Raw genomic sequence first — 19745 nt, forward strand, 5'->3', positions numbered from 1 at the left:
AGCTGTGAGCTTGTCATATATGGCCTTAGTAAAGCTCAAATTTTAACTTTAACATAACAAATACATGTAATCTTCTAGGATTTTCTTTTTACTCATTGCCTTGATCATCTTACTTTTAAGGGGTACATGTACTCCATTTTGAATTTAATACATTTTGAATGATTAAGTGTTAGGAACATAGATCTGGTATGATTTTTTTTCCAAGTTTTTTTTTTTAAGAGACAAGGTCTCACTCTGTCACCCAGGCTGGAGTACAGCGGTTGTGAACAGAGCTCACTGCAGCCTGGAACTCCTGGGATCAAGCGATCTTCCTGCCTCAGTCTCCCGAGTAGCTGGGACTGCAGTTGCATGTCATCATGTCCAGGTAAGTTTTACATTTTTTGTAGAGACAGAGTCTTGGTAAGCTGCCCAGCCTGGTCTCAAACTCCTGGCCTCAAGCAATCCTCCTGCCTCAGCCTCTCAAAGCGCTTGGAATTATAGGCATGAGCCACCTTGCCTGGCCTCCAAGTATTTAAATTTATCCAAAATTTCTGAAACCGTATCTTTTTTTTTTTTTTTTTTTTTTAAACAAATATGTACAAATGTAAAATGTTGTTGTTTGGGGAAACACTCATCAAATTCAGTCAACATAATTCTTTCCTTACTGTTAGGACCTGAGCCTTGTCACTGTTTAACACCTGCGTTTTTCCTAGCTTTCCCTGGAGAATAGTATAAAAGGTTGGGTCTTTTCCTAGAACCATGCTTTTGTGCCAGAAGTCATATAGCCAGAGTCATCATTATTTTGGTATATTTTTGTTGAAAATAATTAAAGCTTGATTTGTTTTATTGTATACTTTGGATTTTATTCCTGGATGGAGCAACTTTTGGCACAAAACTAAAAATGAGACATGCAAAAATTCTTGCAAAGACTAGTTTTATATGGTCTGTGATGGTGATCAATTTAAAATCCAATAAAATAAGTTGTATGAAAAATTTTAGTGTGTGTTCATGTGCATTTTTCCAGTGAGAGGTTTGTGGTTTTTATCAGATTCTCAGGGCAGGGCCCAGGACACAGGAAAGATTAAAAATGGCTCCTCTAGAGGCATAAGTTACATCAAAGACATTTGCCAAATCACTTCAACACCAAAGCTTCTGCCGTCTGTCACATACCCTCTCCCTGATTTCCATCCTGTGTCTGTAACCTTTCCTTAGGAACATTAAAAGTATAATTTATTGTTATCCAAGTGTTTAGGAATGGGCCAAGAAGCAACACAAGAGTTCATTATTAGAGGAGAAGGGACACTTGGAAGTCAGTTATATTACCCTAGTAATCATTTTTTAAGAAGGATGTTAATACATTCACATATGGTTGATGGGATCCTGCAAAACAATAGGCTCAATGTGTCAAGATATGTTAAAATGTTCGTAATCTTGAGGGCAATATATTAAACTTTGGGGAATGTCTTTGTCAGTTCTGGCTGCAGTAACGAAATCCCATAGACTGGATGGTTCATAAACAATAGAAATTAATTTCTCATAGTTCTGGCAGCTGGGAGTCTGAGATCTGCATGCCAGCATGGTTGGATGCTGGTGAGGACCCTCCTCCAGGTTGCAGACTTTGGACTTCTCTGTGCATCCTCACTTGGTGGAAACAGAGCTAGTGAGCTCTCTTGCCTCTCCTGATCCTATTCATGAGGGCTCTACCCTCATAACCTAATTACTTCCCTCAGGCCCCACTGCCTGTCATCACTTTGGGCAGAGATGTAGCCATACGCCTAATAATGGGCATACATTCTGAGAAAGGTGTCCTTAGTGATTTCTATCATTGTGCGAACATCATAGAATGTACCTACTCAAAACCAAGATGGTACAGTTTGCTACACATCTAGGCTGTATGATATAGTCTCTTGCTCCTAGGCTACAAACCTTTACGACATGTTACTGTACTGAACACTGTAGGCAATTGTAACAAATAAGTATTTCTATGTTTAGATACTTGTTTAAATACTTTTCTATGTTTAGATACTTTCTTGTAGTGTAGTATGTACTATGTTTAGATACTTTCTTGTATCTAAACAAAGAAAAGTACAGTAAACATAGGGCATAAAAGATTGAAAAACCTACATAGGGCACTTATGAATGGAGTTTACAGGACTAGAAGTTGTTCTGGGTGAGTCAGTGATGGTGAAGTGAATATGAGGGCCTAGGATATTACTGTACACTTTTATATGACTGGCAATACAGAGGTTTGTTTATATCAGCATCATCTCAGACACATGAGTAGTGCATTGCCCTTCAGTGTTACTATGGCTACAGTGTCACTAGGCTTTTGGAAGTTTTCAGCTTCATTATAATCTTGTGGGACCAATTATAATCAATCATTGATATATCACCATTATACACCCACAATTTTATATAAATATGTTGGATAGTCACATCTGTGTCACCTTTTCATATAATTTTACACTTGTTTCTTAACTTATGGCCTCTTCTCATTCACCAAAGCCTACATGGAATATGGCATGGTGAAAAGTAGAAATGTAAAATTTTTCTTTCAAAGAAAATTATGCACAGAGATCTCAAATATCAGGAGACAGAAGGAGAAAGTGGTTTTGGTTGAAGTAGAAAGCAAGAAGATCCTTTTTGTATATTTTATTTTCTCTTAGACACACACACACACACACACAGTAATAATAGAGAGTAGTGAGGGTGGCTGGGGTGGCCAGGGGCGGTGATTCGCACCTGTAATCAGTCCCAGCACGACTGTAGTCCCAGCTACTTGAGAGGCTGAGGCGTAAGAATCACTTGAATCCAGGAGGTGGAGGTTGCAGTGAGCTGAGATGGCACCATTGCACTCCAGCCTGGGCAACAGAGCAAGAGTCTGTCTCTAAATAAATAAATAAACAAACAAATCTGCAGTTAACATCATACTTAATGATGAATGACATTTTCCCCTAAGGTCAAGAATAAGACAAGGTTATTCTAAAAGTATTCAACATTGCCCTGGAGGTTCTAGTGCTTGCAAATAAGGCAAGAAAAACAAACAAACAAAACAAAACAAAAAAATACAAGGCATGTGAACTGGAAAAGAAGAAGTAAAACTCTTTATTTGCAGATGATGTAATAGTGTGTATAGACAACCCTAAAATAAATTCTTCAGAATCTAGAAAAAATGATTAGAATAAATGAATTTAGCAAGGTCACAGGATTATAAAATAATGTAAAATGAATTTATTTCTATATAATAGCAAAGAACAATTAGAATGTAAAGTGAAAATTAATACACATGCCATACTTGGGAGGTTGAGGCACAAGAATCTCTTGAACCCAGGAGGCAAAGGGTTGCAGTGAGCTGAGATTGCACTACTGCACTCCAGCCTGGGCCACAGAGTGAGATTCTGTCTCAAAAAAAAAAAAAAAAAAAAAAGTGAGGGCTTCAGAAATAGACTGATGAAGGGTGCAGTCTCTGAATCTTGATTCTATTGTACTTCAGGTCAAGTTATTTAAAGTGTCCAAAAATAACATGGGTAGCCTTAGATTCTACATGTATAAAATGAGAAAAAAATTTCCTTTAGCGTTATGAGGATCAAATAAGATGTAAAGGATGCACATAACATAGTGCTTGTGCTAGGCAGAATAAGAACCCTCCAAAGATGTCCACACCCTACTCCCTGGAACCTGTGCTTGTTATGTTCCATGGCAAAAGGAATGAAGGCACTATATGAAATTAAAGTTGCTCATCAGCTGACCTTGTAATAGGGGGGTTAGTCTGGATTACTGGCTGGGCGTAATGTCATCACAGGGGTCCTGAAAAGTGGAAGCAGAAGAGTCAGAACCAGCAAGACGAGACGCGGGATGCTCACACCTGGAATCCCAGCACTTTGGGAGGCCGAGGCGGGAAGATCACTTGAGCCCAGGAGTTTGAGACCAGCCTGGGCAACACAGCGAGCCCTTATTTTACAAAAATAAATTTAAAAAATGAGCCAGCCATCCCTGAGTCAAGGAAGTGGGGCAGCCTCTAAACTTCTAAAGCCAAGAAAATGGATTCTTAGCTGACATCTTGAATTTAGCTGTGAGACCTGTTTTGAACTTCCGACCTCCAGAACTGTAAGATAATATATGTGTGCTGTTTAAAGCCACTACATTTGTAGTAATTTGTTACAGCAGCAATGGGAAACTGGTATAGTGCCTACGACATACATATTGGTAGCTAAATAAACATTTTATTTCTTAACAACCTGCTAACCTTAACCCTTGTCTACTACAACACATCTAGTTTCCCTTTTTCAGAGAAAAAGGTGTCCATTTTCTTTTCACTTGAACCCCAGAAGGCTGTTTCTTTTACATTTTTCTTCACCTCTCATTTTCAGTTCTTTTCTGTTTCTTTTTCTTTCCCACTACCTTGAAATATGCACAGAGCTGCCTTGTCTTGGGGAGTCCTCTGCTTGAGCCTGCTTTCCCTATTAGTCACCACACTACAGTCACCCAGGTGAACCAGACAACCTTAAATGTCTTCAGAGATATCAGATGATTTTTACCTTAGAGTCTCACTCCGCAGCCCAGGCTGGAGTGCAGTGGCGCAATTATGGCTCACTGTAGCCTCAACCTCCTGTGCTTGAGCAGTCCTCCCACTTCAGCTTCCCAAGTAGCTTAGACTACAGGTGTGTGCCACCACACCTGGGGGCTTTTAAAATTTTTTTTAGAGACAGGATCTCACTGTGTTGCTTAGGCTGGTTTTGAACTAATGAGCTCAAGCAAACTTCCCACCTCCGCCTCTCAAAGTGCTGGGATTACAGGCATGAGCTACTTCTCCTGTCAATTTTAATTCTTTATTGGATTTATTATATGTGATATAAACTACTGTAAGTATTTGAGTGCATGTCCTCTAATAAACACTATGTTGGTTGTGGTGAAGTTAGAATAGTATGAGAGGAGTCACTTCTCTGAAGGATCCAGTTGTAGACAATTAGCAATTTATCAGACAGTTAACAAGCAACAAATACCAAACATCAGATGGCTTAGTGTCAGAGTGAGTGATAGAGACAGTAGGTATCACAGGAAGGGCAAAATAGAGGTCATTTTAGACTGGAACAATATCTGACAGTGTTGTGAGAGTGATTTGAGTGAGGAATGTGCTCTTAAAGGAATTAATGGAAATTGGTTTTAATAAAATCTGCATTATTAGAAACAAAAGTTTACCAGTTAATTTTTTTTTTTTTTTGAGAGAAAGTCTTGCTCTGTTGCCTAGATTGGAGTGTGGTGGTGCAGGGTTGGCTCACTGCAGCCTTGACCTCCCAGGCTCAAGCAGCTCTTCCCTCCTCGGCCTCCTGAGTAGCTGGGACTACAGGCATGTGCCACCAGGCCTGGCTAATTTTTCATTTTTTGTAGAGACGAGGTCTCCCTGTGTTGCCCAGGCTGATTTCAAATTCCTGGGCTCAAGCAATTCTCTTCCTTGGCCTCCCAAAGTGCTAGGATTTGATGGCATGAGCCACCAAACCTGGCCTTTTTTTTTTTTTTTTTTTTTTATTGAATTTTTGATGTTGAGGAAAGACTCGTAGAATTTAAATAAATTATAAACTTAAGTTGCAATAAATTGACACATTTGTCTTGATAATCTCAAGTAGAATGCATGAGATCATTCCTTGTGTTGCTGTGAGTGATACATACTGTTTTTTTAAATTTTAATGCTGGTATAAGAATCACAGTATGTTTTGAAGCCTAGTATGATCTAATCTAAGGTTATTGTGCTTTATGTGCTAAAAATATTGGCTTTGATTACATTTTTAAAGAAAAGTATCACATGGCCTAAGTAAAGACAATTAGGTTAGCCTTGTTTTTAGAGAGGATAATTAGAGTGTGGGTCAGGAGAACATATAAGATACAGTATAACTGGATTTCAGCTGGAGATTTTGCAAAGTTTCTCTCTGACAAGGGAGATAATGTCAGGTGAATAATGTTGGCTGGCTGACCATACAATTAGGTGGAAGTGTGATTGGTTGAGGCATACCTCAAAAGTCAATGAGTAATGAATTGGTGACAACTGGAGAGAAATTTCTAGTGGCATGTGGAAATTCACTATTTTTTGTAATGATGTGAATGAAAATGTTGAGGCTATGTGTATCAAATTTCTGGATGAAATGAATTTTCTAGGGTTAACTGAATGGAAATAGTATTTCTGAGTGAAATAGTGGGCCGTGGCTAATGGGATAACTTACTGTGGAGCTGGATGTGAAGTTTCATATATGGGTTAAAAAACCAACTGCACAGTTACAAGAGTGAGGGAGATGTGACTGACTACAAACAACTTTAATATTTTAATTAATAAACTCAATTTGGATATAAAATGTGACTACCAGAGGGCTTCACAGAATCATAGTCTAGACTAATAGAAGGAGGAGGTTGAGAAGAGGGAGAGTGCTAGTCTTACATTACTCTGCAATGTACATGATTCTGTACACAATGCTACACCCAGGGTATTGTGTTCAGTTCCAGTTGTCACAATTGAAAACGATTCAGGGCCAGGGGCAGTGGCTCATGCCTATAATCCCAGCACTTTTGGAGGCCGAGGCGGGTGGATCACCTGAGGATCAGGAGTTTGAAATCAGCCTGGCCAACATGGTGAAACCCCATCTGTACTAAAAATGCAAAAATTAGCAAGGCCTGGTGGCTCATGTCTGTAGTCCCAGTGACTTGGAAGGCTGAGGCGGAGGCTGCAGTGAGTCAAGATCACACCACTGCACTCCAGCCTGGGCAACAGAGTGAGACTCCGTCTCAAAAAAAGTAAAATAAAATAAAGAATAAAGAAATAAAAATAAACCCAGAAAATAACAAGTGTGAGCAAAGATATGGAGAAATTGGAACCTTACACATTGCTTGTGGGAATGGAGAGTGGTGCACTTGCTGTGGAAGACAGTTTGGTGGTTTCTCAGTTAAATGTGAAGTTATCATATGACTCAAATATTCTACCCTAGGTATATACTCCCAGATAATTGAAAACAGGTATTCAAAGAAACACTTGTACATGAATGTTTATAGCAGCCCTTATTTATGTTAGCTAAAATGTAGAAACAACCCAGTGTCCATCAGCTGATGAATGAGTAACTGAAATAGGGTATATCCATGCGATGGAGTATTATTCAGCCATAAAAATGAAGTACTAACTGTTACAAAGTGCATGAACCTTAAAAAAAAAAAATCACATATTGTATGATGCCATTCATATGAAGTATCCAGAGCAGGTAAATCCATAGAGACACAAATTTGTGGTGTGGTTACCAGCAACAAGGAAGAATGATGACTGCTTAGTATGCATATGGGGTTTCCTTTTGGGGTGATGAAAATGTTTTGGAAAGAGAGAGTTGTTGGTTGTAAAATGCATGTACTTAATGCCACTCAATTGCACACTTTAAGATGGTTAGTGGATTTTACCTTCGTTTTTAAAAAGTGTCAATACATATAGATTAATTAAATAGCATTGAGAGTTTACAAATAAGTCTTTACATTTATGGTTCCTTGAATTTTTTTAATTAAGAATTTTTTTTCGGACAAGGGCACCAAGACAATTCAGTGGGGGAAAAGGGTGATCTGTTCAGCCAACGATGCTGAGACAACTGGATTTCCACATGCAAAAGAATGAATTTGGGTTCTTTTCTCATACCATACATAAAAATTAACAAAATGGATCATTGACCTAAATGAGAAAGCTAAAATTATAAAGTTCTTAGAAAATATGAGCAAATCTTGGTGACTTTGGGTTAGGCAAAGCTTTCTTAAGACATCAAAAGCACAGACAACAAAGGATTAAATATTAGACATAAATTGGATTTCATCAGAATTAAAAACTTTTGTGTTTCAAAGGGAGACCATCAACAAAGTGAAAATGGGAGAAAATATTTGCAAATCGTGTCTAATAAGGGACTTGTACCTAGAAAACTCTACAACTCAGTAATAAAAAGATGAATAGCCCAATTAAAACCCCCAATTAAAATGATGATTAAATTGGTGAATTTTATGGTATATGAATTATATTGCAATAACAGTTAAAAAATGAGTCACCTAGAATATGTTCAGAGAAGATTCCTAGTCTTGTGACGGGACTCAAATTGAAATCCTTCTTTTCTCCATCTTCCCCCGTAACTTATCTCAGTTGTACCTTTTATACTGACAAGCTTGTAAACATTACTTCTGTAACTTTGAAGTCACTGGTGCTTTATTTTTATGTTGAGCCTAAATTTTTTATGTAAATACTCATTGTAGAGCTGAGTAGTAAGTTATAGGCACATCCTTTACTTGTTTAATGTCATGACCCTGTGCCAATAGAAGAAAGATCTCGTATTATCAAAGTCAATGGATTTTCTTTCCCTGCAATCCATCGGTTGTTAAAAATCATGTCATATTGTTTTCCACACTTGAATTATGACTTTCTTGAATAATTCGTCCTCCCCTTCTGCCCTGCCCACTCTCCCTGACCCCCCAACCACCATATCATGTTGGTTGTTTTTGGCTGCAGTTAACAGACTCTCCAACGATAGGTGCCATCTGATTTCCCTAACCTTCTCTTACTGCTAGTAGCTGCTGTAGCTCCCAGCATCTGTTTCTCACATTGTGCTAAAAGGCAGGAAGAAGGGAATAGAAGACGTTGGGGGCTGCTGCTTCTGGATCTTCCCCTTTTGTAAACATGCTTTTGAAAAACTTTAAAACTTACAGAAACGTTGTGACAATAGTAATGTGAACTCATCTAGCTTTCACCTATATTCATGAGTTATAAACATTTTATCAAGTTGCTTTTTTCTTTGTCTTTGCCTGTATAACTAGTTGTAGATCTAGAGTTTTTATCTTGGTGAATCTTTTGAGAGACTTACAGATATCATGACTCTTTACCTTAAATACTTCAGCACATATCACCAAAGAAAAAGGAGTTTATCAATGTGATCATTTGTGCAACGATGATTAAATTCAGGAAATGTAACATTCATTGTTAATTGTTGAAGCAAATGCCAAGGCAGAATTATGATTGCACAAAAGTAAAAGGTGGAAGCAGGGTTGGACAGATGAGGCTGTCAGATTGTGATTATACTTTGTCTACCAGCTCCAGGGGCAGATCCGGAGTCAAGATGGTTCATTAGAGGAGTTTCTCATTGGGCAGAAATTGGTCTATACCACTACCTTTCTTAGTTATAAAACAGCTGGAGGCTGTCCAGAGAATGTGCAAGTCTCTTGAAAACTAATGCCAACACAAATAAAGCTAACAGCTAGAGCTCTCAGTTTACCCGTCCTCCTCACACCTGCCAGTGAGTCTTTTGGATGCGAGTGGTGCACCTCCACGTCCACTACAATATAATACTATTGTCCAGTATATAGTCCATATTCACATTCACTATTTGCCCAATAATATTCTTTATGACAAATCCCCCACACCCCCCATCAGATCTCTCATCTTATCCTTGAGGAAAGTCTTTCAAGAAGCTTCCCAGATGACTTTCCTGTATGTTTCATTGGTTTAAACCAATCACTGGCAAAGGAGAGTGGGATTTTCAGGATTAGTTCAGACCTGTAGGATTCATCCCATGGGTTTAGGGGAGAGGCTGCCTTTCCTAACAGGTGCTTAGGAAATCAAGTGACCAATAAATAAATAAATAAATAACAAATAAAATTGAATCTCTTTAGCAAGGCCTAAGGGAGGAAGGCTGTGGATATATAACCAGCAACATTCTGCCACAGTTTTCTGTTGTGTGTCTTTTATTTTTAATTGAAATATGCGTTCCTGTCATTAAGCCAGCTTGCTAATTATTCTGTCTTTTGAACAGAATCCATTCCTTTTTTCCTTTCATGGAACTCACTCGTTTTCTGTTTTAATGGGATGAATTATTGTCTATTCCTGCTGCACAGCTGCCATTCTGGGACTTCTTTTTCATTATACTCTTGGATTATTTCCACTGTTTCTTTTGTATCTCTTGTCAGACTTCATTGGTTTCCATCCTTGTTTCGCTAAAGGACTCCCCAAAATGATGTCCTGGAAGTGTCTTCATTCTGCCTTCTCACTTGTTTAATCGTTTGGGATATATAAGTTTAAGCCAAATTATTTTACTTTGGAAATTTTTCAGACAGTGCTCTCTGTCTTGTACAGTTGAGAGTTTCTGATTTTAGTCAGATTCTTAATTCATATTTTTTTCCTCTCAAATTATTTAGAATCTTCATCAGTGAAAGTTCATAGAAATTGTCTAGATTTTTTTTTTTTTTCACAGAATAGAGGGGAGGTCATTTGCTCTCATTTATTTTTAAGCTGATTCCCTATCTTATTTTGTACGTGTACTTTATTACTGATTTTCTTTTTTTTGGGATGATTTTAGCATCTATATGGATTGTCCATCTAATACCCTTGGCCTGTCTAACAGGTATTGCACCTGTTAGTAATTCTTCTCTTTCCTTTGCTAATTTTGTCTAGGCATTTAGTGCTTGTATGTTTCACGTGCTCCTTCTCACCCTAAAGGGGGCAATTATAAGTGTTGCTCAGCCTGAAGTCAGTTCCATTCCCCTTGCCAATGATTGGTTTAGGTATAGTGATACACAGGGGAAGTCTGCTGGGAGTCTGGTTTCCTAGAATTTATAAGGTATGCACCTTTTGGATATAGTAATGTAAGCTCATGATAATTGGAGCTGCTGTAGCCATCTTGGGTCATAGGGGAGAAAGTGAAATGAAGAATGACTCTTAACTCAAGATTAACTTGTCAAATGGAACTCTTGATCCCCAGCTCCCTCTCCATATTTTTTTGTTTCATCTTTCTAGTTGCTTGGGCCAAAAATCTTGCAGTTATCAATAACTTTTCTCTTTCTCTCACATCCCCCATTCAGTTCGTTAGAAGAACCTATAGGCTCTTCCTTTTAATTTTATTTACAGTCTTACTACTTTATTATTTGCACTGCTAGCATCCTCTTCCAGGCTGCTACCATTGCTTGCTTGGGTTACTGCAATAGAGCAGTGCCTACCCAGAGAGTTTTAATTTTCTTTTCTTTTCTTTCTTTTTTTATTTTCATTTTTTTTTTTTTTTTTTTTTTTTTTTGAGATGGAATCTGACTTTGTCACCCAGGCTGGAGTGCAGTGGTGTAATCTCAACTCACTGCAGCCTCAACCTCCCAGGCTCAAGCAATGCTTCTGCCTCAGCCTCCCAAGTAGCTGGGACTACAGGTACATGCCATCACGCCTGGCAGATTTTTGTATTTTTTGTAGAAATGGGGTTTCCCCATGTTGCTAAGGCTGATCTCGAACTCCTGGACTCAAGCGGTTTGTTCACCTCAGCCTCCCAAAGTGCCAGTATTACACGTGTGAGCCACTGAGCCCAGCCTCTTCCTCTTCCTCTTTCTCTCTCTCTCTCTCTCTCTCTTTCTTCTTTCTTTCTTTCTTTCTTTCTTTCTTTCTTTCTTTCTTTCTTTCTTTCTTTCTTTCTTTCTTTCTTCTTTCTTTTTTCTCTCTCTCTCTTTCTTATTTTTTAATAGATGGAGTTGTCTTCTGTCAATCAGGCTGGAGTGCAGTGGTATGATTGTAGCTTACTATAGCCTTGAACTATTGGGATGAAGTGATCCTCCTGCCTCAGCCTCGTGAGTAGCTGGGATTACAGGTTCATACTACCATGCCTGGCTAATTTTAAAATATTTTTTATAAAGACCAGGTTATCACTATTTTGCCTTGGCTGCTCTTGAACTTCTGGCTTCAAGTGGTCCTCCTGCCTTGACCTCCCTAAGTACTGGGATTACAGGTATGAACCACTGTGCCTGGCCCAGAGAGGTTTCTTAGGGTTCAACTAGACAGACCTACGGATTGCCACAGACCACATTTGACATCAGATTCACTTGGGAGGATATGGGACAGGAAACACGGCTTACCATCAGGGAAGCTCCAGGTCTTCTCTTTGGTGGGAGTACTTGTAGCAGTCCACAAATAGAACAGCCAGAACATTCTCTGTGCCACTCCCTGCTTCTGGGTGAAGCCCAGCTGTGAGTAATGAGGCTCACATAAGTAGGTATATCACTAACATGGCTTAGGAGCCCCATCCTCCACAAGTTATTATTTCGCTTGACAACCATGAGCTTCCAGGATCCTGACAAGGCACATGGCCAGTTACAGGAGTCCTTACAGTAAGAGAAGCCCTAAGCTATGGCCAGCGCCAGGTGCTTTATAGTTCTCCAAGTCCCTTCGCAGTTTACCAGTGGGTCATTTTTACCATAAGCAGTGTTGCCTAGTAACACAGCTGACATTCTGCCTGTATGGTTTCCAGGGGAACAGAGGTAATAGCTGGGTTAAACTGAATCCAAACCCAGTTTCTCGTGCTGAAAGACAAGAGTTTTGCTAACAGTTCAGTCACAAATAGCCTCTTATCCAGAGGTCTCCCTGCTTCTGTGCTTCTCTACCCTTTGCTTGGTTTCAGCAGCCAGAGTGATTCTTTCAAATGTATGGTGGATCACATTACCTGCTGTCCACCCTACAGTGGTTCTCTCCTTCCCTCGGAGTGCAGTTGTCTACAGGCCTTACCTGATCTGGCCCCTCTCGGCCTTTCTGACCTTTTCCCCTACGGTTTTCTTGCTCATCTGTTATGATGTTGCTTATCACCTTGCTGTTGCTCTAATATGCCAGATGTGTTTCCACTTTCGGGCCTTCCTTGACTCTTCCCGTGGCTGGAATGTTCTTACTCCTGATGTCCACCTGGATGACTCTCTTGCTTCCAATCTTTGCTCAAATGTCACCTTTTTGACAACTTGTATTCTGACTACTTAAAAATTGCAACCCCTGCCCCATCTCCCGCACTTGCCACTGCATGATTCTTCTCTACTTTTTCTTCTGATAGCTTCACAATCTACTTATTATAATATCTTGCTTATTGTCTGCCATTATTAGCAATGGGGCTTCATGAGGGCAGGATTTTGCATCTATTTTGTTCATTGATACATATCAACTGCCTAGGACAGTGCCTGACACATAGTTGATGCTTGGGTTTTTATTTTTTTTCTTTTTATGTGACTTAAACAAGGTAAATATCTACTTCCCATCTGTGGCTGGGGAGAGGTGGAGGGAAAAGTGATGTAGTTAACATGTGTCTTCCGTGTCTGGGCAGTTGTTGTCTTGTCAGGAGGAAGGAGGAAAGAGATCCCAGCCAGGAGGGTACATGTGCTCCTTTCCAGATGCCAACCTGCACTTTTTATCTTTGCTTGGCCAGAACATTGTCATATTGCCATAAGCAATTATAAGGAAAGGTGGGAAACGTAATGTTCAGGTGGCTAGCTATATCTATAGCTAAAACTTTGGAGTTCTGTTTTTTTTTACAGGAGTGAGGAACGGATGTCAGAGTCCAATTTGATGCATATATATATAATTTTTATTTAATTATTATTATTTTTTGAAACGAAGTCTCGCTCTGTTGCCTCGGCTGGAGTACAGTGATGTGGTCTTGGCTCACTGCAACCTCTGCCTCCCAGGTTCAAGTGATCCGCCTGCCTCAGCCTCCCAAGTAGCTGGGACTACAGGCACACACCACCACACCCCACTAATTTTTGTAGTATTGGTAGAGACAGGGTTTCACCATGTTGGCCAGGCTGGTCTCAAGCTCCTGACCTTAAGTGATCAGCCTCCCAAAGTGCTGGGATTACAGGCGTGAGCCACCATGCCTGGCCTGATGCTTAATATTTTTAAGTAAGCCCATCCTTACAGAGGGCTTGCAACATTCTTAATCTTCATGAAACCCTCTTAAAATAGCACTTTTATTATCCCTTTTTTATAAGCATGGAATTTATGAGTAAATTTTCATGGGAAGACTGGTTTAAGTTGAGATCATGGCCATTTCTTTGATATAGCAATACATATGTTATTTTTTATTTCCCAACAATTTCACCCTTTTGTTTTAATGGCAACCAAAGCTGAAAACATGATTTGTAAAGATATGTGGGAACAACTGGAATTGGAGCCAGATGAGGTAGAACCCTACCTTGTCAAAAAAAACTGTCAGGATTCTTCACAACTTTTATGAACTGAATTCATCCTGATTTATTTTCTTTTTCCTCAAGTTAATGAGATGATCTTTGGTAAAGTCCATATTGCTGATGTATCAAGAAATAGATTATGAATTCATATATTGATTTTAATCTGAGTAAAATATAAACTTGAAAAAATAATTGTAAAAGTAATATTCTATCATGACTGCTTTTTTCGCACTGGCATCCTGTTTACAACAGTACCAGTTTTTGTTTTAGGTGAGAAAAACATTTCCATACAATCCTCACTCCTGAGGATTTTTTCTATTTCTTGGGAAATAACCTTTGAGAATTTTTTTCCCCCATCACTCACTTTAAAATTATCTCCAACAAGTACTGTCTTACGAGGTTTTAGTTTAAGTCCCCAACATATGAATTACAAATGCAAGAGTGTTGTTACTTCTCTTCTTGGAATCTTTTTTTTCGGGGGGGATAGGGGAAATATATTTGTTTGAGGGAACCTCCCTGTCTCATTAACTAATCTCTTCTCCCCAATCTCCCAGCCCATTGTAGGATCAGGGAAGGGTTTTGCTCTTTTTCCAGCAGTTGGCTTGTCCTTGGTATCAATATTGCTTTGTGAAAAACTACCCTAAAACAGTCGTCTTTAAAAGACACAGTAATTTATTTTGCTCACAAATGTGAGAGTTGCCTAGGCTCCACCAGGCATTTCTCATGTGGGTTCTCTTGCAAAGCTACAGTCAGACCATGGCTTGGGCTGGGGTCTTCATGCGCATGTCTAACACCTGGCCTTGGAGGAGTCAAACAGCTGCGACTTTTCTAAATGTCTCTTAATGTGGTCTCTCTACATGGTGTGTGGCCTCAGAGTAGCTAGAATCCCAGCAGCCGTACGTGCATAGCAGTAGCTGTGTGGCGTTTTCTGACCTGCCTTAGAGGCTGGCACCACTTCTGCCACATTCTGTTTGTGGAGGCAGTCACAGACTGCCCAGGGTCAGGGGACATGGATCCAACTTTTGGTAGAAAGAGTGTTGAAGAATTTGCAGACCTGTTTTAAAACCACTGCTTGACTCTTCAACTGCTACCTGTCAAAAGTAGACCAGTTAGTACTAGTGAATTCCAGATCATTAGAGAAGAGGGCTGTGCCGACTCCTAACCACAGTGACCCATCGTGTGGGAAATGCAAATGTACGTGCCTTTGCTGTTCATGTACGGAGGTGCTTGATTGATTTGAAACATTCATCAGTGATTTTTAATGAACTTATATCTTACCAGTAGTTCCAAATTTTCTTTTTGACATTGTACTTAATTCAGGACTCATGGAAATCAAGTCATCCCTCTCTTTAACCACCATATATATATTTTTTATCTACTCCAAGATACTGAGTACCTACATTGCATTAGACATCTTTAGATCGATCATCTTCTAAATGTCTCAATCTATTTTCCTTCCTTTTCAATTTCATAGTCACTGTCCTATGACAGGCCTTTATAATTTCTCATCTAATTATTGTCCTCTCTTAAGTCTTTCTTCCTCTAGAATCTGCCACTGTATATATCTTTCTAAAACTCAATTCTGATGATTTTGCTCCCCTGATTAAAAGTCCTCTTGGACTATCTAAATTCCTTGACATGTGCATTCCCATTTTTTGCTTTCTGATATATTCCAGCCTAGCTTTTTGACTTTATTTCTTGCCAATCCCTACAAGTGCACAATTTGTTCTAGCTATGCTGAATTTCTCAATGTAATCATAATTTACTGGGACATCTATTACTCTTTGTCTTCTTCTTTGTACATAGAAGCACTATTCATACCATATTCCTTTTTTAAAAAATCTGTTTTTCATATTGAGTACCTATCACTTAAGTTCACACTATATTATGGGTGGCAGATATTGAGGATTTCATAATATATTTTAATCTTTGCAAATAGTGTGAATATGGTAAATACACTAGAAACTTTTTGTTGTTTGAAATGATTCCTGTGATTTGACTAAGTATGGGAAGGATTTTTAAAACAGTTAAAGTTATTCCAAGTGAAAGATTTTAGTTCTCTAGTTTGGTTTCACATGTCACCGTTAACTAAGACATTTTTCCTTAATGCAGTTTATAGTTGATCTCTCAGATGTCACAGCTTTTATTTAACTGCGTTGCTGCCTTTGATTTAAGAAAAAGAAAAAAATCAGGCTTTTGCAACTATTTGTTGGTTTTCTCTGATTCCATTCTCTAACATTTCTTTGGGGCTCCCTGTGTAACTCAATGACTTTGAAAGAGTAAATATTAATTTATGAAGTAGTTGACATTTTTTCCTTGTCATTTATAATGCTTCTTAGTTTCACAGGCTGACTGGCTTTCTTTACTTCTTTTCTTCCTCCCTCTTCCCCCTCCTTCCTTTCAACAATATATAATAGCTTTATTAAGCTACAATTCATATACCATAAAATTTACCTTTGCAAAGTATACAATCCAGTGGATTTTAGTATTTTTGCAGAGTTGTGTAACTACCACCACTGTCTAATTTCAGAACATTTATATCACCCCCAGAAATAAATTTTTTACTTATTAGCAGTCACCCCCCTGCCCCACTAATTCATATTATTTCTATATATTTAGTCACAGACTTAACATTCTTAGTAAACACATGTATATGCGGGTGGTGGGAAGACAGAGGGAAAGGGAGAGTTGTTAAATTTTTAAGAATTGGCCCAATTGATAGTGGAGGGTTGACAAGTCAAAAATCTACAGGGTAGACTGGAGACCCAGGGAAGAGTTGCAATTCAGTCTGCTAGCAGAATTCCCCCTTCTGAAAAGGTCTTTCTCCATCAGGGCCTTCAACTGATTGGATGAAGCCCACCCTTTTGGAGGGTAATCTGCTTTACTCAAAGTCTACTGATTTAAGTGTTAATCTCATGTAAAAAATATCTGGACAGAAACATCTAGAATAATGTTTGACCAAACATGTGGGTACCATGGACTAGCCAAGTTGACACATAAAATTAATCACATGAGTATTTACTGAAATGTTTAAAGGTAGAAAAGTAGAAAGAGCATTGAATTAGGGAACAGGAGAATTACTTTCTGGTCTTGGTATTACCAGTGAGAGCTCTATCCATGGGCAAGTCTCTAAACATTTCTGGGCTGTCGGTTTCCCTATCTGTTAAATAAGAGGTTCATCTTGATCAGGTTTCCTTTCTTGAGTTCTTATATGGAAGCTTAATATTTAAACAAAAAAGCTTGAAAAAAACAAGCTAAGTCATCTCTAAGCCCTTTTGAACTTATTAAACACCTGTAATTGTTATGGTTCTGATTCTGGATTTGAGATTTTTAGCTGTGACATGCTTTTCTAGGAAAAGTAACACCTAGATAAGAATTTAGTGAAAGACTTGTAAATTCAGTATTCTTTCTACTTTTCTGCCTTTAAATACATAATAGATTAGCATTGCCCTAATTCAATTCTCTTTCTACTTTTCTACCTTTAAACATCTCAGATTGTCTGAGTGTGGTGGCTCACACCTGTAATTCCAGCACTTTGGGAGGCTGAGGCAGGTGGATCACTTGAGGTCAGGAGTTCGAGACCAGCCTGATTGACATGATGAAACTCCATCTCTAGTAAAAAACAAAACAAAACAAAACAAAATTATCCAGGTGTGGTGGCACACACCTATAATCCCAGCTACTTGGGGGGCTGAGGCAGGAGAATCACTTGACCCCAGGAGGTGGAGGTTGCAGTGAGCCAAGATCGCACCATTGTACTCCATCCTGGGCAACAAGAGCGAAACACTTGTCTCAAATAAATAAATTAAATAAATAAATAAAACAAATCTCAGATTACCTTCCAAAAGGGTGGGACAAGTAAAATCATTCTTGGCAAATTGAAATTTCTGTAAAAATTGGTATTGTATGTAGTTTTAATGATTGGAGTTTTTTTGGTGCTAGTGGTGGTACCTGAGAGCACTTTATTTTGTTCAGGCATGAATAATGCCTGAATTGAATTGTGCTAGTGCATGACTAATACTAAAAATGAATAGCAGTCCTGAGTTGGTCTGTTACAGTAGGGAATAACAGACAATATCAATCTGTTTTAAATACCATAAAGATGATATTCAGAGCTGTGAGGCTGGATAAGTTGGAGTATAGATAGAAAGGAGGTCCAGGGACTGAGTCCTGGGACATCCAACATGATGAAGTTGGGAGAATAAGAACTAGCAATGAAGATTGAGAAGGACTGGCCAGTGGAGGAAAACTTAGGCAATGTGGTGTCCTGGATGCCAAATGAGGGAACAGTTTCAAGGTCAACAGCATTTTATGTGCTGATTGGTTAAGTAAAATGAAGACTCTAAATTGTGTTAAGTACAACTTCATGCTAATAAAAATTAACATCAGACTTTAAAAGGTACACAGGGTATAAAGTAAAAATTTCTTTCTCATTAAAAAAAAGACAACTTTTCAGAGTAGTTTCAGGTTCACCGCAAAATTGAGAGGAGGGTACAGAGAGTTCCTATTTCCTCCCTGCTCCCACACATGCATAGCTTCCATTGTCAACATACCCCTGCAGGGGGGTACATTTGCTACAATTGATGAAGCTATATTGATACATCATCTTTACCCAGAGTCCATAGTTTACATTAGGTCTCACTCTTTGGTGTCATACACTCCATGGGTTTGGACAAACTTCTAATGACATGTATCCACTATTATAGTATACAGAGTAGCTTCATTGCCTTAAACATTCCCTGGGCTCCACCTGTTTATCCCTCATCCCCCCTGCAACTACTGAAGTTTTAATTCTCTCTGTAGTTTTACCATTTGCAGAATGTCATGGAGTTGAAATCATCCAGTCTGTTTTCAGGCTGACTTCTTTCACTTAGTAATATGCACTTAAGTTTCTTCCATGTTGTCTTCTTTCTTCTTTTTTCTTCTTTCCTCCTCCTCCTCCTCCTCCTTCCCCTCCTCCTCCTCCTCCTCCTCCTCCTCCTCCTCCTCCTCCTCCTCCTCCTCCTCCTCTTCTTCTTCTTCATTATTTTCAGACAGGGTCTTGCTCTGTCGCCTGGGATGGAGTGTAGTGGTGCCATTTCGTTTCACTGCAACCTCCACCTCCTAGGCTCAGGTGATCCTCCTGCTTCCAAGTAGCTGGGACTACAGGCATGTCCCACCATGCCTGGCTAATTTTTCTTTTTTCCTTTCCTTTCCCCTCCCCCCTCCCCTCCCCCTCCCTTCCCCTCCCCTTCCCCCTCCCCCTCCCCTCCCCCCTCCCCCTCCCCCCTCCCGTCCCCCTCCCCTCCCCCCTCCCGTCCCCCTCCCCTCCCCCCTCCCCTCCCCCCTCCCCTTCCCTCCCCTCTCCCCTTCCCTCCCCTCCCCTCTCCCCTCCCCTTCCCTCCCCTCCCCTTCCCTTCCCTCCCCTCTCCTTTTTTTCTGAGATGGAATCTCTCTCTGCTGCCCAGGCTGGAGTGCAGTGGTGCCAGCTCTGCTGACTGAAACTTCCACCTCCCGGGTTCAAGCAGTTCTCTTGCCTTAGCCTCCTGAGTCGCTGGGACTCCAGGCGTGTACCACCAAGCCCGGATAATTTTTTGTATTTTTAGTAGAGATGGGGTTTCGCTGTATTAGCCAGGATGGTCTCGATCTCCTGACTTTGTGATCCACCTGCCTCGGCCTCCCAAAGTGCTGGGATTACAGTCATGAGCCACCATGCCTGGTCATTTTTCTATTTTTTAAATAGAGAATGAATCTTCACCATGTTGCACAGGCTGGTCTCAAACTCCTGGGCTCAAGTGATCTGCCTACCTTAGCCTCCT

The 19745-nt window shown here is 39.6% G+C and overlaps 2 protein-coding genes and 1 long non-coding RNA gene across 4 annotated transcripts in view; 2 read left to right on the forward strand and 1 right to left on the reverse strand.

Annotated features, from left to right (window-relative positions):
- LOC105464780 (FRY like transcription coactivator) overlaps positions 1-19745 on the forward strand; it is a 286250-nt gene that overhangs the window by 16618 nt on the left and 249887 nt on the right. The window lies entirely within an intron of this gene.
- LOC139362418 (putative uncharacterized protein encoded by LINC00269) overlaps positions 1-19745 on the forward strand; it is a 134550-nt gene that overhangs the window by 16386 nt on the left and 98419 nt on the right. For both annotated transcript variants that reach the window (XM_071093620.1, XM_071093621.1), the window contains exon 2: positions 246-364. In XM_071093620.1, coding sequence (XP_070949721.1) covers positions 246-364 — 119 coding nt within the window. The remainder of the gene's footprint in view (positions 1-245; positions 365-19745) is intronic.
- On the reverse strand, positions 2736-11993 carry LOC139362419 (uncharacterized). Its single transcript, XR_011621303.1, has 3 exons — positions 11860-11993; positions 3729-3786; positions 2736-2866 (listed from the first exon to the last, which is right to left on the reverse strand). It is a non-coding gene; the product is annotated as an uncharacterized lncRNA (long non-coding RNA).

The sequence above is a fragment of the Macaca nemestrina genome, chromosome 3 (assembly GCF_043159975.1).
Source record: "Macaca nemestrina isolate mMacNem1 chromosome 3, mMacNem.hap1, whole genome shotgun sequence".
NCBI classification, from domain to species: Eukaryota; Metazoa; Chordata; class Mammalia; order Primates; family Cercopithecidae; genus Macaca; species Macaca nemestrina.